Source organism: Salvia hispanica, chromosome 2 (genome assembly GCF_023119035.1).
Source record: "Salvia hispanica cultivar TCC Black 2014 chromosome 2, UniMelb_Shisp_WGS_1.0, whole genome shotgun sequence".
Lineage (NCBI taxonomy): Eukaryota > Viridiplantae > Streptophyta > Magnoliopsida > Lamiales > Lamiaceae > Salvia > Salvia hispanica.
In genome coordinates, this window is record NC_062966.1 from 34,830,363 (window position 1) to 34,847,430 (window position 17,068).

The 17,068-nt window shown below is 35.0% G+C and overlaps 2 protein-coding genes across 4 annotated transcripts; one reads left to right on the top strand and one right to left on the bottom strand.

The window, feature by feature from the left end:
• Positions 1-4,218: 4,218 nt before the first annotated feature.
• On the top strand, positions 4,219-8,325 carry LOC125208173. Of its 2 annotated transcripts, XM_048107751.1 has the most exons (9): positions 4,219-4,249; positions 5,019-5,059; positions 5,286-5,340; positions 5,626-5,702; positions 5,947-6,213; positions 6,283-6,409; positions 6,478-6,763; positions 6,838-6,951; positions 7,768-8,325. In XM_048107751.1, exons 7-9 carry the CDS (start codon positions 6,608-6,610, stop codon positions 8,227-8,229), a joined length of 732 nt encoding a protein of 243 aa, XP_047963708.1. In that variant the 5' UTR covers positions 4,219-4,249; positions 5,019-5,059; positions 5,286-5,340; positions 5,626-5,702; positions 5,947-6,213; positions 6,283-6,409; positions 6,478-6,607; the 3' UTR covers positions 8,230-8,325. The 2 variants fall into 2 exon arrangements, with proteins under 2 accessions (XP_047963708.1, XP_047963709.1); XM_048107752.1 differs by lacking the exons at positions 4,219-4,249; positions 5,019-5,059; positions 5,286-5,340 and having other exon boundaries at positions 5,551-5,702.
• A 4,698-nt stretch (positions 8,326-13,023) lies between these two features.
• LOC125208171 (transcription factor MYB16-like) lies at positions 13,024-15,030 on the bottom strand. Of its 2 annotated transcripts, none has more exons than XM_048107750.1 (4): positions 14,713-15,030; positions 14,469-14,598; positions 13,791-14,097; positions 13,024-13,712 (listed from the first exon to the last, which is right to left on the bottom strand). In XM_048107750.1, exons 1-4 carry the CDS (start codon positions 14,843-14,845, stop codon positions 13,194-13,196), a joined length of 1,089 nt encoding a protein of 362 aa, XP_047963707.1. In that variant the 5' UTR covers positions 14,846-15,030; the 3' UTR covers positions 13,024-13,193. The 2 variants fall into 2 exon arrangements, with proteins under 2 accessions (XP_047963707.1, XP_047963705.1); XM_048107748.1 differs by having other exon boundaries at positions 13,024-13,697; positions 14,713-14,975.
• Between the last annotated feature and the right edge of the window lie 2,038 nt (positions 15,031-17,068).

Genomic DNA, 17,068 nt, shown 5'->3' on the forward strand with positions numbered 1-17,068 from the left:
ATTTATTAGTTACTCTCTCTAACTTCTATGTTAAATAATCTAAAATATTGTTATATCTGTTTTAATATATAGTATTAATTTATGTTATAGGATAGTAAAATGGATAAGTTACTAATATACAATGGACTTACCTATGAAAATAATAGTTAGCTAACTTAAGAATTTTAATAACTTGAAATAATATTTTTACTCAAGTAATGTTTTGATGATCAAGTGTAATTTTTATTTGCTAATTATTCTCTATAAACTCTTTGTTAATTTATTGAAAGTATTATTTTTTTTTCTTTGGATTTCATACTACAGGATAGTGAAATGGATAAAATTCTTGGACGAGAATGGATGTATGAGAGAAAGCATCCCACCGGAGAATTCAATCGTGACTTTATCGACGGGTTAGATATGTTTATGAATTTTGCTATGTCATTTCCCTCTAAAATGGATGGTTCGAAAATTAGATGTCCATGTAAACATTGTGATAATAGCAAATTTTTTCCTACTGATACGGTGAAAGAGCACCTTGTGAGAAGGGGGTTTACTCCAAATTACTATGATTGGAGATTCCATTGCGATGTGGAAGCGTCATCCAGTTCAATATCGGTTGAACCTATGCATTTCGATCCATCATCGGATCCATACCAACATATGGTACACAATGTGTGGGGACAGACAGCCATTCACGAGCCTTATCATTTCCAGGCGCAACATTCCGAACAATATGTCCCGCCTACTTACATGCCAGAATCCCCCACTAATGAGTCGCAACAGTTCTATAATTTATTAGAAGCGTCTCAGGCCGATTTGTGGGCGGGTTGTGATTATTCTGAGCTGTCAACAAATGCTCGACTGATGACTATGAAGTCTGAACATCGAATGTCTCAACGAGGTATTGACGAATTGTGCCAATTTATGGAGGAGCGCCTGCCGAAACCAAACCGTATGCCTAGTAGCTTCTATAAGTGCAAGAAACAAATGCAGGCCTTAGATATGCCGATTCTTAAGATAGATTGTTGCAAGAGAGGGTGCATGATCTACTGGAGGGAAGATGAGAACCGAACTGAATGCAAAGTTTGTGGTCAGACCAGATTTAAGGGTAATGGCACAAGTCCACTCAAACAAATGTACTATTTCCCTTTAGGCCCAAGGTTGAGGCGTTTGTATGCATCCGAAATTACCGCTCAATCCATGCGATGGCATGCAGAGCACATCCAGACTCCAGGAGAGATGTCTCATCCGGCAGATTCTGTAGCCTGGAAAACCTTCGACAAGATACATCCTTTCTTTGCTTCTGAATCAAGAAATGTCAGGTTAGCACTTAGTACTGATGGATTTCAGCCATTTGGTCAGACCGGTTCGCAGTACTCATTATGGCCAGTGATTTTAACTCCATACAACTTGCCACCATTGATGTGCATGAAAGATCCATACATGTTTCTTACAATGATTGTGCTATTGATGTGTTTCTACAACCCCTGATCGCAGAGCTCAACGATTTATGGACCGAAGGAATCCCTGCATATGATATATCAAGAAAACAGAACTTTCAGCTACGTGCAGCGTTGATGTGGACTATCAGTGACTTCCCTGCGTATTCAATGTTGTCAGGGTGGAGCACATCTGGACACCGTGCGTGTCCATATTGTATGGAGGACTCACAAGCTTTCTCCTTGAAGCATGGACGGAAAACCACTTGGTTTGATTGCCACAGGAGGTTTCTCAACAGAAATCATCGATTCCGCAGAGACAAAAAGAACTTTAGAAAGAACACAACCGAGCATTCTGGTCCTCCTCCATTCTTAAATGGAGAACAAATACTTGATCATCTGGAACAATTTGAATTCAAGAGAGTATTTGATGAAGGTGCGGAAATAAACTCTGAGTTGAGCAAGATTTTTGGGTGGAATAAACGAAGCATATTTTGGGATCTTCCGTATTGGAAAACAAATGTGATTCGCCACAATTTGGATGTCATGCACATAGAGAAGAATATTTTTGATAATATTTTCAATACCATTATGAATGTAGAAGGCAAGACAAAAGACAACGCTAATGCAAGAAGGGATTTGGAATTGCTTGGTATACGACCAGAGCTTTGGCCAAGTGACGGAAAATATCATAAGGCTGATTACACGCTTGACAAAGAAAGTATGGAATTATTGCTCAAGTGGCTACAGGGTTTGAAATTCCCGGATGGTTATGTTTCCAATCTATCAAGGTGCATTGATATGAAGAAACACAAGTTGTACGGTATGAAAAGCCACGACTGTCACGTGTTTATGCAACGATTGTTACCAATCGGACTCCGTGAGTTACTTCCACACAGAGTATGGGAACCTTTGACCGAGTTGAGCAATTTCTTCAGAGATCTTACGGCTACGGTGATAAGGGAAATTGATATGACAAAATATCATGAGTCGATTGCAGTTACTTTGTGCAAGCTTGAGATGATATTTCCTCCGTCTTTCTTTGACTCCATGGAGCATCTTCCAATCCACTTAGCATATGAGGCGTTGATTGCAGGTCCGGTGCATTTTCGATGGATGTATCCATTTGAACGGTACATGCGCAAGTTGAAGTTAAATGTCAAGAACAAAGCTGCAGTTGAAGCATCTATATGCAATGCGTATTTGACTGAGGAAGCATCACATTTCTGCACTTATTACTTCGAGTCACATGTCCGTTGCCGAGGCAGAGATGTTCCTCGTAATGACGATGGAGGAGGTTCTACTCACCCCAAAGATATGCTTCCAATTTTCACATATGCTACGAGATGTGTTGGGAATGGACGAAGACGATTCTTGTTAGAAGTGGAATACAAAGCGGCACAAACTTATATATTAGTTAATACTCAAGAAGCAAAGGAATTCGAGCTGTAAGTTTGATTTCCTCAATACTCGTTTATTTAACTGATTAAATGTTAATTTAGTAATTGTTTTTTATAAAACAGTATGTTCATTGCACAATTGCGTGAGTGGATTCCGGGAATAACACCTCCTCAGATAGAGCAACAATTAGAAGATCATTATGCATCATGGTTCAAAGAATATGTAAGTTTTCTATATTTTTTTCTTTGTACTTTATTTGTCGAAAAAATAATTATTCATTAATTGTGTTTGGTACACAGGGCCGTAATAACTTGCCTCGTGATAGTCATCTATACTATTTGTCGCAAGGACCATTAATCGAGGTTACAAGTTACAATGTTTGTTTTGTCAATGGATATAAATTTCACACAGATTCCTATGGAAAGAGTAAATCTACAGTCAATAGTGGGGTATGCATCAGAGGGTCAAATTACAGCTATGATGAGGATGACTTCTACGGCATTTTGAAAGAAATTTTGGAAGTGGAATATCGGGCATTACCAATAAAGAAAGTTGTATTGTTTAATTGTGTGTGGTATAATCCGGCTCCGGCTCCACGCGGTGGTACAATTGTTCATCCGAAGTACAAAATTGTTGAAGTGAATATTCAGAAGGAGTATCCAAAATACGATCCATTCATCTTAGCCAAACAAGCATCTCAAGTTTATTTTGTATCTTTTCCGAGCAAGAAAAGAGACAAGGCGAATTGGCGAGCAGTGTTCAAAGTTCGAGTAAATAAATTTTATGCTAGTCATGCCGCTCCAAAAGAAAAAAATGAAGACACGGCTTTTCAAGAAGATGAAGTGGAAGTTCATGAAATTTCCGATGACGTTCAAATAGACCCTCCACGATGTGATCCTAGTGGTGCAATGATTCCAATTTTGAGAGAAGTTGCCGACAATGATGAATATGAAGATGGAGAAGAAGAAGAAGAAGAAGAAGAAGAAGAAGAAGAAGAAGAAGAGGAAAAACGAGGAGGAAAATGAAGACAATGATGAAACGGTAAACATTGATTTAAATGTTATTTACAAACTCATTACTTAGTCATGCATATTTTGTGTCATTAAATAAATTCAGAAGCACTTACTTGATTCCCAAATTCCCAAATTAATTAGTAAGAATTAATTCCCAAATTCCAATTATTCTGAGTGACTCGAAGATGACTTGATTAACTATTTACTAAATTATTGACTTGATTAGGGATACTAAACCAAAGTCCAAAACATTTCTGGATCCCTCTCTCTCCTCTCGCTCTCTCTCACTCGCCGCTGCCGCTCTCTCTCCCTCTCGCTGCTCTCTCTCCGCTTGGCCGCCGCCGATCTCTCTCTGCTTTATAGTCGTTCTCTCTCCGCTTGGTCGCCGATCTCCGCTCTCTCTCACACCTGCAGGTTAGTGATTTGTCACGCCTCCAATATGCTTTGGAACCTTAGGTTTTCTGCTGTAGGTGTTTTGATTCTATGATTATCGCTTCGTGTGCTTTCACTGAGATTTTAGATTTTAGTTGAATTCGGTGTATTTGGTTTAGCTAGGGTTGGTGTAGGTTTGGTTTTTGTTTAATTTTGTTGCTAATTAGAAGAATATGCTAGAACAGGATGATGATTTCTTATTCATAACTTTTCTTATTTGGTCGATCTTCTAATTTTATAATTAGAAGAATATGCATGAAATTGGTGTTTAGTAGTATTTTTTGTGCTTATCTGTTGCGGTTATACATGAAAATAGATTTCGTATTCTACAAATTCTTCCTGTTGTTAATATTTACGACTGGTTTGATCGGATACCTTTTTAGTTGTGTAGGATCTTATGTTTTGTTCCCTGTATATACAGTTACAGTTTTAAATAATCATTATGTTTTTTTTGTTTTACAATTCGTGTATCTATTATGGTTGGAACTTAATTTGTTTGGGAGAAATCCTTACCGCCATACACTGGAATGCTGGATATTGATCAAGCAATTGAGTGATGAGTCTTTTAGATTAGCAGGAGCTTTTAGATAAAGTAATTTATCAGTAAAACAAATAGTTACACATATTTTATTATTGATAAGTCTTTCTCATTTTGATGAAATAGCAATACTAATGTGTTTCATTTTCTGATATCATTTCCCTTGATTGTTCATTTCTCCTTCTATAATTCAGTTTTATGTCTTATTTGCAGACACCAAAGATCCTTGCCGGCTTCTTTCAAATTATTAACTGGTATTCCGGAAATCTTTTAGACTTATGTACTAATTTTCCCACTTCATATATATAATTACAAGTATAATAACTTCCATAAATGTCAAAGACCATAGTTATTTCTTCTAAAATGACATTGAAAGACATAGTCATTGGCAAGAAAAGGGTAGTATTACCAAATCAGATGATATCATCAGAGATCCATCTCTACTATTATCGCTAAACATCCCGACTTCTAACTTTTCAGGTTCTTGCTTTATGTGACCATCCTGCTCTCTTGGATAAATCCGAAACTTATTTAGGTAATGAAATTGCTCTATTGTTCATACCGTTGCCATTCCATATCACTCTGTAATTAAGAAGAGTACATCGATTTTATGTTTGCTACATTGTTGGACTTTCATGTTCTTGCTAACCCAAATGGTGCTCAATTTTGTTTGAAAAATTAGTTTTTGTTTGAAAATGACAATAATGTTTGGCGATATATGTGAAGTCAAAATTACTATATTATTTTTCCTTCCTACATGGCTACTGAAAAGTACTAATCACATGCTTCTTTCTGTATTGTCTTCATGATTTTTTTGTAGCACTGATTCCATAAAACGAGCATCTCAGATCTTAAGTCGGATTCCTTGAAAAGCACCTGGGGCATATAGTCAGTCAGGTAACATATGGAGAATGAGAGAGGGAGGAGAGATGATTTTGAATATTAAACTCAAACTCAAACTCAAACTCAAACAGATTAATGTTTATGTTTCTTTAAGAATAGGGTGCCATAAATCATGAGTTTGTTAAATATGGTTACATATGCTGGTGGACAATGTTTATTGAATTTAAATTCATTTCTACTTGTCTGAGGTAGTTATAACAGCTCTGAATTTAAAGTCAATTCTACTTGGCTGTTGTAGTTATTTAATTGTAGAAATGAGAGGATCATCATTGGGACGCTCAATTACACACTCCAATGACTTTCCACCACTTGGTACTTTAGAGTTATTGGATGAGAACAGTGAAGGAGAACATTCAGCCGGTGATAGCATTGAAGGTGGACATTCAACCGGTGATAGCATTGAAAGTGGGGCAAGGGCAAGTACTAATAATGCAAAAAAGTCAAAAAAAGATGGATATAAGAGGGACGCAAGAGGGCGCATATATGTACACCTAAGGGATGATAAGTACGTGCTCGGATAATTTTATGCACTCAATATATTATTTGAAGTTACTAATTGTATATTAATTTGCAGATTGTGTCCGACTGGTGTAGTGGCCAACATATGCAATAAGGCTTTTAAGCACATAGTTGACCCGGGAGCATACAGCCAAGCAACGCTTTCGGATGAATATATTGAACATTATTGGAAAGAATTTGAGGTCAAATTGTGCATTTTATATTTATAACTCAATTATCATATATTATTTAATACTTTATTATTTTGCAGAAAGATGCGAACTGTGAAGCTTATGATCAGGTGGAATGCAAGAAAGCTTTTCACAGTCAATGCAAAGCTAGATACGGCGATATCATGGGTTATAAGAAAAAGACAATGAAGAAACCGGCCTACTTCACGGATGACCAGTGGACGAAATGCACCGATGCCTGGAATCTTCCTGAGAATATCACGGTTTCTGAGAGGTGCTCGAATAATCGAAGACAGGGGCGGGAGAAAGCCTTTGGAAACACATTGTAATGGTTGTATTCCATTTGAAGAGACCGTTGAGAAAATGGTAAAATTTATATTTTTCTAGTTTAATTTTTACTTTTTAGTTATTTTTTAAATCCTTTTTAATGTTGTTTGCAGACTGAGGAAAACAACGGGATAATACCTCCATTTGTAGATGTCTTTGGTAAGACCCACACGTTCAAAACAAAAGATTCACAAGGGATGGTTTCGCAAAACGCCACTCGGATTAATGTAAGATTCATTCTCATATTCTACTTACTTGGTGAGCCTCCTGATTAGCTCGTTTCTATTTGATAGTAACTGTGTCATTTCTGGTAATGGTTCAGTGGGGAACTTAAGATTTGATCGAATTTGCAACTTGAATGGTTTTGTAGATATCTTATTGTTATTGTTGACCCTTCTCCTTGAGTTATAGGTTACACAGTATACTATACTACACTAAATTAATTCCCCTCTCCACTTTGCTCTATGAAGTGTACATATGAGATTATTCATTACCTGTCACATTAAAAGTTCATGATAACCTTGCCATATCTCGCAGCGAATCCATACATGAATCATGAAAATTCCTGATGTGTATATAGAAACTGCAATGTTTAAATTCACCAAAGTTACTGCTTATTTTCTATGTTGCTGCTTATTTTCTGCTGCTTAAATCCATACATGAATTGCTGCTTATTTTCTATGTTGCATTTACTAGTTACTTGGTTTGGATTGTCTATACTCTGTAATTGTATACTTCTCAAAGTTCAATGTTTTAATACAGAAATGCTAGAACATCTGCAATTCTGAGTGTACATGAAATTTGACTGTTGCCTTGCCCTAAAATTCTGATTTGACTATTGTCTTGCTGAGCATTTTCAAACTTTAGATTACTTATGATTATACATGAAGCATAATCCAATTAGTCAGTCCACCATCTGTTGTTGCCTCTTGTTCAATCAACATGATAACATGCTGCATTGCACTATTGAAGAGAAAGCTGTGAAACTGTTTGTTTGTTCGCGTGCTTGTGATAGTATCTGATTTGTGTTTGCTTATTGGAAGGTTGATATTATGAGAAGGGCCGAAGAATTAAGAGCCGAAGGGATAGACAATCCAGATAAAGATGCCATCTTCTTGGAGCTTCATGGTAAGGTGAAGAAGAGAAAGCAGATTCCCGGTGCAGGAAGTGTAACAAAATTATACTTCCCGTCAGCTACTTCAGCATATGCATCTGGACGTTCGACAGGCAGCGACCCTAGGAAAATGGACGAGCTCTACGAGCAACGACTTCAAGAAGAACGGGAGCGAATGGAAGCCCAAACGGAAGCCCGGATGGAAGAGAGAGTTAGAAAGATAGAAGAAGCATCGGAGAAGAAAATGGAATTGATGAAGGAAGAGTCGGAGAAGAAAATGGAATTGATGAAGGAAGAGTCGGAGAAGAAAATGGAATTGATGAAGGAAGAGATGCAAGAACACCTTCAGACTTTATTTACTGAAAAATTGAAAAATTTGGGTAAACTATAGATATAGACTTGAGACTTTGAGCATTTTGACTCATGATATTGTGCAACTCTTTAATTCGTCTGTGAAACAATTTTATTCTCATCAATCCATTGGGTATTTTAATTTGATATATTATTCCTACTTTTAGTTTAATGCTATTTTGATTTCATTGAATTAACAATTTAAAATGAAGCTATAATAATAATAATAATAAAATAATCAAAGAATCCGAGGACATGAGTGCTCGGACAATTACATGGCAGAAATATCCCTTTCCTAGCACAAGCTAAGATGTGCTAGGATTCTCGAATGGCAATATTTCGAGCACACGCTGGTGCTAGGATATGCTGTCAGGTATCATACTTCGAACTTCCGAGCACTTCTGGTGCTTGGAATCTCATAGAGGAGTTCACCAACTTTCCGAGCACGTTTCGGGTGCTAGGAAAAACCAGCATTTTGCTCGGACATGCGCTCGGAGAAAATTCCGAGGGAGCGAATTACTAGCACTTAAGGTGCTCGGAAATGTGCTAGGAAACCCCCATTTTTCCTAGCACTTTCGGGGTTTTCCTAGCACTTTCGGTGCTAGGTTAAGGCACCGTTTTTTGTAGTGTTGCTTCGCCTATAAATTGGTATAGAATATATGAAATTTGGTATATGTTGGTAGTCCTACTAAGATTGTATTAAGCTTCTAATTATGTCTTGATAGGATTATATGTTTCAATTTTGAAACACAACCTAGCATTTTATTCCTATTGATGTGTGGCAACCTAACAAATTACTAAGACAACTAATAATTTGATTGGATATATAGCTGATTCTTTCCAATGTTTAAATTAAGAACAAGACTAAATCAAATAGCACAATTAATATAGTCCACACCAAGATGTATGCCAGAAAAGGCAAGAACGAAACTGCCCCATGTGCCAATTTATTAGCAAATTAAATTCGACTAAATTAACTGTCATGCATGATCATTACATAATTAAGTATATTATAAAATGTTAAGAGTATCTAAAAATACACTAGAAATTAACCTTTTTTTTTCCTTTGGGCATTAAATGTTAGTGTCATTTATTATGACAGGCTGTGTATGAAGTTGACTATGGTGAAATATGAACCACATTTTTAGTTTGAGATTATAGATCTCAACAATTGTTATTTTTAATATCATTTACTTTGATAAATAAAATAAATGGATCACATGCCTGTCAATTCATAAATTCATTTCTACTATTTCCATCACATGCTTGTTGGCCGGAAATACTATGTTTTTAAAAATTGTGTGAGTAAATAATTTAGCCATTCTTTAAAGGTGCACGCTTTAATTTACAATAGTATGAATAAATTTATACTGTATGTCTTTATAATGATTGTAATAAAAAATCTAATTTTATGAAAAATGGTCTCTTTTATAATGGATACAATATTTGTAATACATTATTTCAAAGAACAAAAAGAAAAGGATATGGAATTAAATCCAGAATTTAATGAATGTTTGATGACAAAACGTGAGGGGACCTTCATGCCATTTGTCAAATTTCTATAAGGACACATGATTGTTTTTACCTTTGAAAGCAAAAATAAAAGTAACCATTAAAAGTTTGGTCCTCTCACGCAATTAAATCCTATGATGCCAATCTAAATTATACAGTTATTAATTGGTTGATATTTATATACACACATATGCCCTATCTCACATTTACTATTTGCTCTTTTTGAGTTTTTTTACTCTATTTTTATGTATCATTATTAAGCAAATAGGCCAACCTCTTCTTTATTCATTTAATTTTATTTAATTTGGTGATGTGCTTCGCTTTCCCAATGTTTAACTACTTATTAAATGCTTGAAAGTAATGTGTCATCAAGATACTGTTTTCTGTTATTATTGGAGTCTCTGTTTTCATATCATTTATAATTATATCCGTGCACAATTATAATATTGTTAAACTCAAAAAAGAGAGAGAGAGAGAGAGAGAAAATATATATATATATATATAATGAAAGAGAAATATATTAATCTTGCTATTTCTCTTACATTATTGACTACAATTTTAAGTCTCGCACATTCTATTAAATGTTAAAAATAGAAATGATCATATCAGTTCAAAGGGCAATTTTATGTGTATGTAATATTGTTAAAGTAGTGATTACAACTAATTAGCTGGATATCTAAGTTTTTCTTAATTAAGCATTAATATTATCAAACAAAACTTATTATTTATCAATTATTAAAGTCTTGATTGTATATGTTTTTACTGATAATATATGTTTTTTCATGTTAAATTTGGACAGTCAACACGAGTGGTTTGTCTTATATATGTGAGACAATATATATTAGCTTTAATTATTGTTTTTGAGAGATTTGGTTTAATTATTGTCGATTATAAATTCATAAAATTGACGTCGCTGCCGAAATATTAATTAATAAATATAGAAACTGTTTTTGTGTTTTCCTATTTCCAGTTTCAAGCAGACCTTTTTATTGGTTGATGATAGGTCTGTATAAATTACTAATGCATTAATGTCGTGGACCCTATTGACTTATTGCATAATAGGAGCAATGTTTTTGATATAATGAACTGATCATTTTCTAAGTTCGTATTTTCATTAGGAATAAAGATGATAAATGGGACAAATATTGTATCCCCAGTGTTATATCAGAAACTTCTAGGTGTTGAATGTATTTTTAATGAGATTTTGTGAAAATGATTTTACATGTGAAACTATGAATCGTTGCGTTATTAGGTAGTACTACTATTACCATTACTGGTACTACCATTTAAGTATTTATGTTAATTAAATGAATGGTACGTGTAAATTTAATTCTTCACGCTCTAATTAAGATGATTCATGAGGAACTCATTAATCATTTGAAATCCAAGACAAAAGCCTATATTTCACACCCGATTCTGATTTAATTGCAATTTATTTAAATAACTAAATCTAGTCACCCAAAAAAAAAAAAACAAATTAACCATGCATAAGTGACATTTTGCAACTATCTAAGCACCGTTTATAACCAAATAATTTCTCCATCCCTTTGTAAAGGAGGCGTTTCATTTTCAACACTCATTTTTAGAAAATGATAGTTATAAATAATTAAAACAGATAGAACGTAAAGTAAGAAAGAGAATAATATAGAGAAGAGTCTTCTATATATTATCTCTCTCTTACTTTATTCTCTGTCCACTTTAACAATTTATTATTATTTTTCCAAAATGAGTATACTTAAAATGAAACACCTCTACTACAGAGGGACGGTTATAAAAACCATTCTCTTGATATATATAGTTGTATTAAATGCATAGTTACTGTAATATGTAAACATCGTTAAAAAGTGAAACTAAGCGAATCATGAGATGGATAAGAGACAGCTACATTTGTATAATGATCCATCTCTCAGACTAACTGACGGTTGATCAACACAAGTCATTCCAACATATTTTGTCACCATTCACACGTTCCCTAATAAACTTTTCACCATCCCAAGTTCATGCAACCATAGAGTTCTTATGAGATGAATGTCGGAAAAAGAAGATGTATCTAGCACTCATCAAATATGTTAAACTATCACCGAACAGTTTGTTGCAACTAGTTTGTTGCGGAGATTGCGTATGGTTTGGTATGTCCCTTGACTATTTGTTAGCTTACCTTTCTCTCTAGGCCTTTGAGATGAGAGTTGTTTTAGGCTAGTTGTTGTGGGTGCCCCCACGTTATTTTGGTGCATGTGGTCTTTTGATTAGTACTAGCTCGTTGTTAGTAAGTTGATGTGATTTGTTGTTTTTTTAAGAGTAGATTATGGTAGCTTAGTGTTGGTTTTTTTTTTTTTTTTCCTTATGTTCCACCTATTATTGCGGCAAGAGCATATATTGTACTCTAATTAAAAAAAAAATGAAAACAAACATTTATAATAAGGGCGAACATGCATGTTATATATTGCAAAATGTATATACTTACATAATATCGTGCAATTTTAAATTTTTTTTTATGTATATATATTAAGTACTTACTTCGTAAATACGGTAGACAAACATCGTGTCGAATGTCGATGTATTCCATATAAATAACACGTTACACAGTTTAAAAGTCTGTTCTTTCAGGATTATTAATATAATTGATTATTTTGGTTTCACTACAAAATAGATTGTGTTATTTTAGGTGTATACATGCTAATTAAAACTTGGTCTGTGACTTTCCTTGTGCATTTTTTCACAAAGTATAAATTGACATCATTAAATTCAAATAATAAGATTTCCATATGACATTAATTTGTATCTATAATTAGACGCTGAAACACAAGGACTTGATTAGACAAGTGTGACATTAGATGTTCATATATATACGTTTATAATTGAGTTATACTAGTGGATGGCAAGAGATGATCAAAAGCATGTATGTACATCTTTCATTGTTTGCTGGATTGTGACATCAAACTAATTGCATTAAATTCTGTCCGTCACCATTTCGTCAATTGAATTTTTTCCTATGTAATTTTTGCTTACAACAAGTGATCATTGGGATATAATTCATTTTTATTACCTCCCCGTAGTTTCTAACCAACGAATGACTGAATTTAATAGGTTAAAATATAAGTTTGATGTTAAGAGAAGGTGAAAACACTTAATTAGCTGAATTTAGAATAAAAATTAAACAAATTCAAAAAATTGACAACCATTTACTTAGTAATATCATCAAATCGAACGCACTACATTATGCCATGTGCAACATATGTCAATAAAATAAAATGAATAAAGGGAATTATGAGTTTATGACATAAATTTAATTTAATTCATTATTAAGTTATATACGAACACGTTGAATAAAGCTTAGTTTTATTAGAATCTAAGGAAAATGGAGGTATGAACATGGCACGTGAAAATATTAAAGAGTTTAATCTAACAATGGCCGAAACAAAGAAAAAAAAAAAAAAACTGATCTCTACATTTGAATTTGATGAAACACAAAATGGAAGATTGATTAATCCCTCAAAATATCGGCGAATCAGAAGGCGAAGCATTCACCAAATTAAGAATGCTATTCCAATAATTCTTGTTATCTTCATAATAATCACCGCCCCTGCTTCCGCCCTCGCCCTCGCCGCCGCTGCCGTTATCGGATTCTGCGCCGTCGTCGGAGAATCGCCGATCCCCCGACGACGTGCTGAGAAGAAGATCGGTGAACTTCTCCACGAAATTCCCGGTTGGCACGTGCTCGGCACCTGCCGCCGCCCACTCCGCCGCCTCCGGCAGCGCCGCCAGATGCTTCCACTCCTCCACCCCTTCCTCCTTCATGAGCCCGCTGTCGGACTCCGTCACAGCGGCGGAGCTCTCCCCCACCCCCGCCGCCGAGCTCAGCGTCGACGTCGGCGACTCCAGCTCCCCGCCGACACCCGCCGCCGCTCCGCCGGTCCATGCCTTGAGCACGTCGAGGCACGGCTGCGCCGCACCTCCCGGCTTCTGAAACTGAGCCGAAGTGGAGGCGAACTCTGCCTGCATTTTCACAATCTTAGGAAAACGTGTCACTTAAAGTGGAATGAAATGAGTATGGCAAATAAAATAAATAATTAATTATATTAATTTGACCTGAAAAGGTCCTGAGGAGGCGGAGGCTGAGGCTGAGGCAGAAGCTCCGCCACCACCTCCGCGGAGCTTGGACTGGCGGACCAGTCTGGCTTCGGCTTCGAGGCGGGCGCTCTCCCACTGAGCCATGTGGCTCAGATTGGCGGCGCTTTTGGATTGGCCGTCACTGGACAACAGGGCGTCGTTTTTGGGCTTATGGGTGATCGGGTCGATCCCCATTTTTGCCAAGCGTTTCTTCAGATGTGTGTTCCAATAATTCTTAATCTCGTTATCTGTCCGCTTAGGCAGATGGGTCGCGATGGCCGACCACCTATGCACAAGACAACAACAAACCAAAAAAACATTGGCTTTTGAATCACAATCATTGTTCTTGGCTACTTCCACATTTTTTGTTTGGATTCGCCAAGACAAGAAACGGACAAGAATTGACATCTTTTTCTATGTCCAAACCAAGAAAAATATTAACTGCTATAATCACTTTGTTTTCCTAGTAGAATTAGACCTACTTTAATTTTGGGGAGAAAAGGTTCAAGGCTTATACTAAACCAAGTAAAATGCCACCACCAAATTCTTGCAATGAATCAAAAAAATAAAACCTTAAAATAGTGAATGGCATAGTATTGCAAAGATTGATAAGAAGAAGCAAAAAGTTAAATTAAAAGTACACATTTATAATGTCACCTATTTCCCAAAAGAGCATGGAGTTGAATGATTGTTTGCTCCTCCTGTAAACTGAATTTTCCCCTTTTAATATCTGGCCTCAAATAGTTAGTCCACCTCAATCTGCAGCTCTTACCACATCTCTGAAGCCCTACACAAAAAAAAAATTAAAAAATTATTTAGTTTCATTACAACCTCCAAAAACCCTAATCCAACAACACTACTATATATAGTAAGTAACAAGTTGTTTGTTTGTGAGTTTCACCAGCTTTGACAGGCAAGGCCCTCCAGCTCCCGTGGCCGTGTTTTTCGATATACGCCAAGAGCTTCTGATCTTCCTCGGGCGTCCACGGCCCCTTCTTCAGCCCGATCTTGTCACAACACGGAGACCGGCCCATTGATACGATAACGGAAATCAAGATGGGAGAGCTTTGAAATTGATGTAAGTGGCCAGAGTGGAGTGAAGAGGAGTGAGGAGTAAATAAGGAGAGAGAGTGAGAGATGGATGGAGATGGGAAGAAGAAGGTATTTAAGTTTTTTTGCAAGTGGAAAATAACGTTATTGCCCTTATATGTAGGGTTGCAATTTGAGTAAAGAATTTATGAAATGCTCTTTCTCCGGCGCCTTAAAGCTTATATAATAACATTGCTCTCATTTAATGAGCTTTGGAGATCATGATTTATTTTGGATGCTTTCTTTTTGTCTAATTTCATGTTTTTGTTTATGTTAGTTCGGTAAAGATAAAGTGCATTTGGATTCTTTTGTATTATGAAATTCCTCGGTTTCGTATGTTATTTTACATGTGGTATGTATACTCATTCAATTTGTGTATTTGTGTAATGGATTTATGAAAACAAATTTTCAATTTTCAATTGGAAACTCCTTCCCCTTTTTGTTAAGATAAATGTCATATTCGTACGTTCACAATATGGGGCTGAATATGATCACTATTTAGTGCATGCATGAGGCCTCAAGCAATTCTTTTTAATCATATTCACATAAAAAAAATACAATGAATAATATAAGTATAGTGGTATTATACATAAAATTCACCATAAAAATAATGCATATATAACAAAACTAATGCTATGGTAGGGGACCATGAGTTAGCTCAGTTTGCTGTAATCCAAAAGATAAAATCTGACTTTTCGCATGTACTTATGTAACGTTGTTGCTATTAATGTGGTTAATAAATGAAAAGGCTAATTTTCCTATATTACAGGAATATATAATCTCCCTAAAAAAGCCTCGAAAATGAATCGAAGTAATTAGATTAGTAGTTCATTTTTGTCTAGTAATTGAAAAATACGTCAATCATGAACCAATTCAAGTCCTTGCCTACTAACCTTGAATGTGGTTAAACAATAGTAGTACATGAGTTTTTAGTGTATAGTCAATTCATGATCAAATATTATAACAAAATTAAATCTTATATAAGTGTGTCCAATGACAAATTTATAAAACATAAAATAAGTTAGGTGGATTTTGTATATGCACTTTGAAATTTAATTTTTTTATGAATAACTTCCTAGCTAGTTATTTCAACATGCCATGTAAGACTAAGATGATATCATTTTGGAAATTTCGACATGCCACACTGAATACAATTTTAAGAGAAATTGACTACACACCAAAACCTTTTGCATTTTTATATCACATCCAAAGTTGGTAATTTTTTACTTAATAACTCTTGTAGTTGTGTAAGCTCTTTATTATATGTTCAATTATTCAGCATTTGAGAGTCCACGTTTTGTATGCATGTACTATGCAAAAGTTATTAGCAAACAAAGAATAATAATAATCCAATGTCACATAGCTCCTAGATAAATAATTTATCTAAGTTATTAATTTCATTCGGACCATATCACCATAACCTTTTCTAGTTTTGATAACATAATCAATTCTCTTTAAAATAATAGTGACAAATTTGCAGGGCATTGAATGAACAGAGAATTCAAAATCAAACTGTTATGGGTCAAATAAAATCACAACTATATATTGCTATTATTTAAATAATTGTTATATATTGTGTGAATACGGGTACGGACACAATAATTGGAGTTTGATAGGGTCTTTGTAGTGAATACGAATTCGTCAAAAACAGCGCATTTATGTGAGCGGTGATCAATAAATCATCAAATAATTGAGAGAGTACAAATATTATTACCTTCCATAAAGCTATTTGAAGTGACAAAACAAAACACTCAATGCACATATTTATTTGTCTTACGCCTCCCCATTTAACACAGGGGTAAATTCATATTGGCCACTCAATAGTATTTGTCGACAAAACCACAGTTTTTTATTTTAATATTGTTTTTATATCAACTCAATTTTGATGCTGCAAAACTATAAAGTATAGCTTTGATTGCAAATTTATATCATAATTGAGTATGATAAAGTATAGATTTGATTGCAAATTTATATCATAATTGAGAAATCATACGTGGATGTCGTCGTTCAGTTAAACGATGTCATCTATTCAGACTTAAAATGATGTTGTTTAATTCGTGTGAAAAACATAATAAGTATATTATACTTAGGTGACCAGATTTTTTTTGTCAAGGTATAATTGCAACAAATCCAATTTTTATGACTTTGTCTCTGATTTTTAGGGTAGT

Bases quoted from the DNA above. Each gene is read 5' to 3' on its own strand.
- LOC125208173 (XM_048107751.1), top strand. From the start codon at position 6,608: ATGACCAGTGGACGAAATGCACCGATGCCTGGAATCTTCCTGAGAATA. The intron at 6,764-6,837 runs GTAAAATTTATA...TGTTGTTTGCAG, and splicing joins AAGAGACCGTTGAGAAAATG to ACTGAGGAAAACAACGGGAT. The intron at 6,952-7,767 runs GTAAGATTCATT...GCTTATTGGAAG, and splicing joins AAAACGCCACTCGGATTAAT to GTTGATATTATGAGAAGGGC.
- LOC125208171 (XM_048107750.1), bottom strand. From the start codon at position 14,845: ATGGGCCGGTCTCCGTGTTGTGACAAGATCGGGCTGAAGAAGGGGCCG. The intron at 14,098-14,468 runs GTGACATTATAA...TCTTGTGCATAG, and splicing joins CATGCTCTTTTGGGAAATAG to GTGGTCGGCCATCGCGACCC. The intron at 13,713-13,790 runs GTCAAATTAATA...CGTTTTCCTAAG, and splicing joins CCTCCTCAGGACCTTTTCAG to ATTGTGAAAATGCAGGCAGA.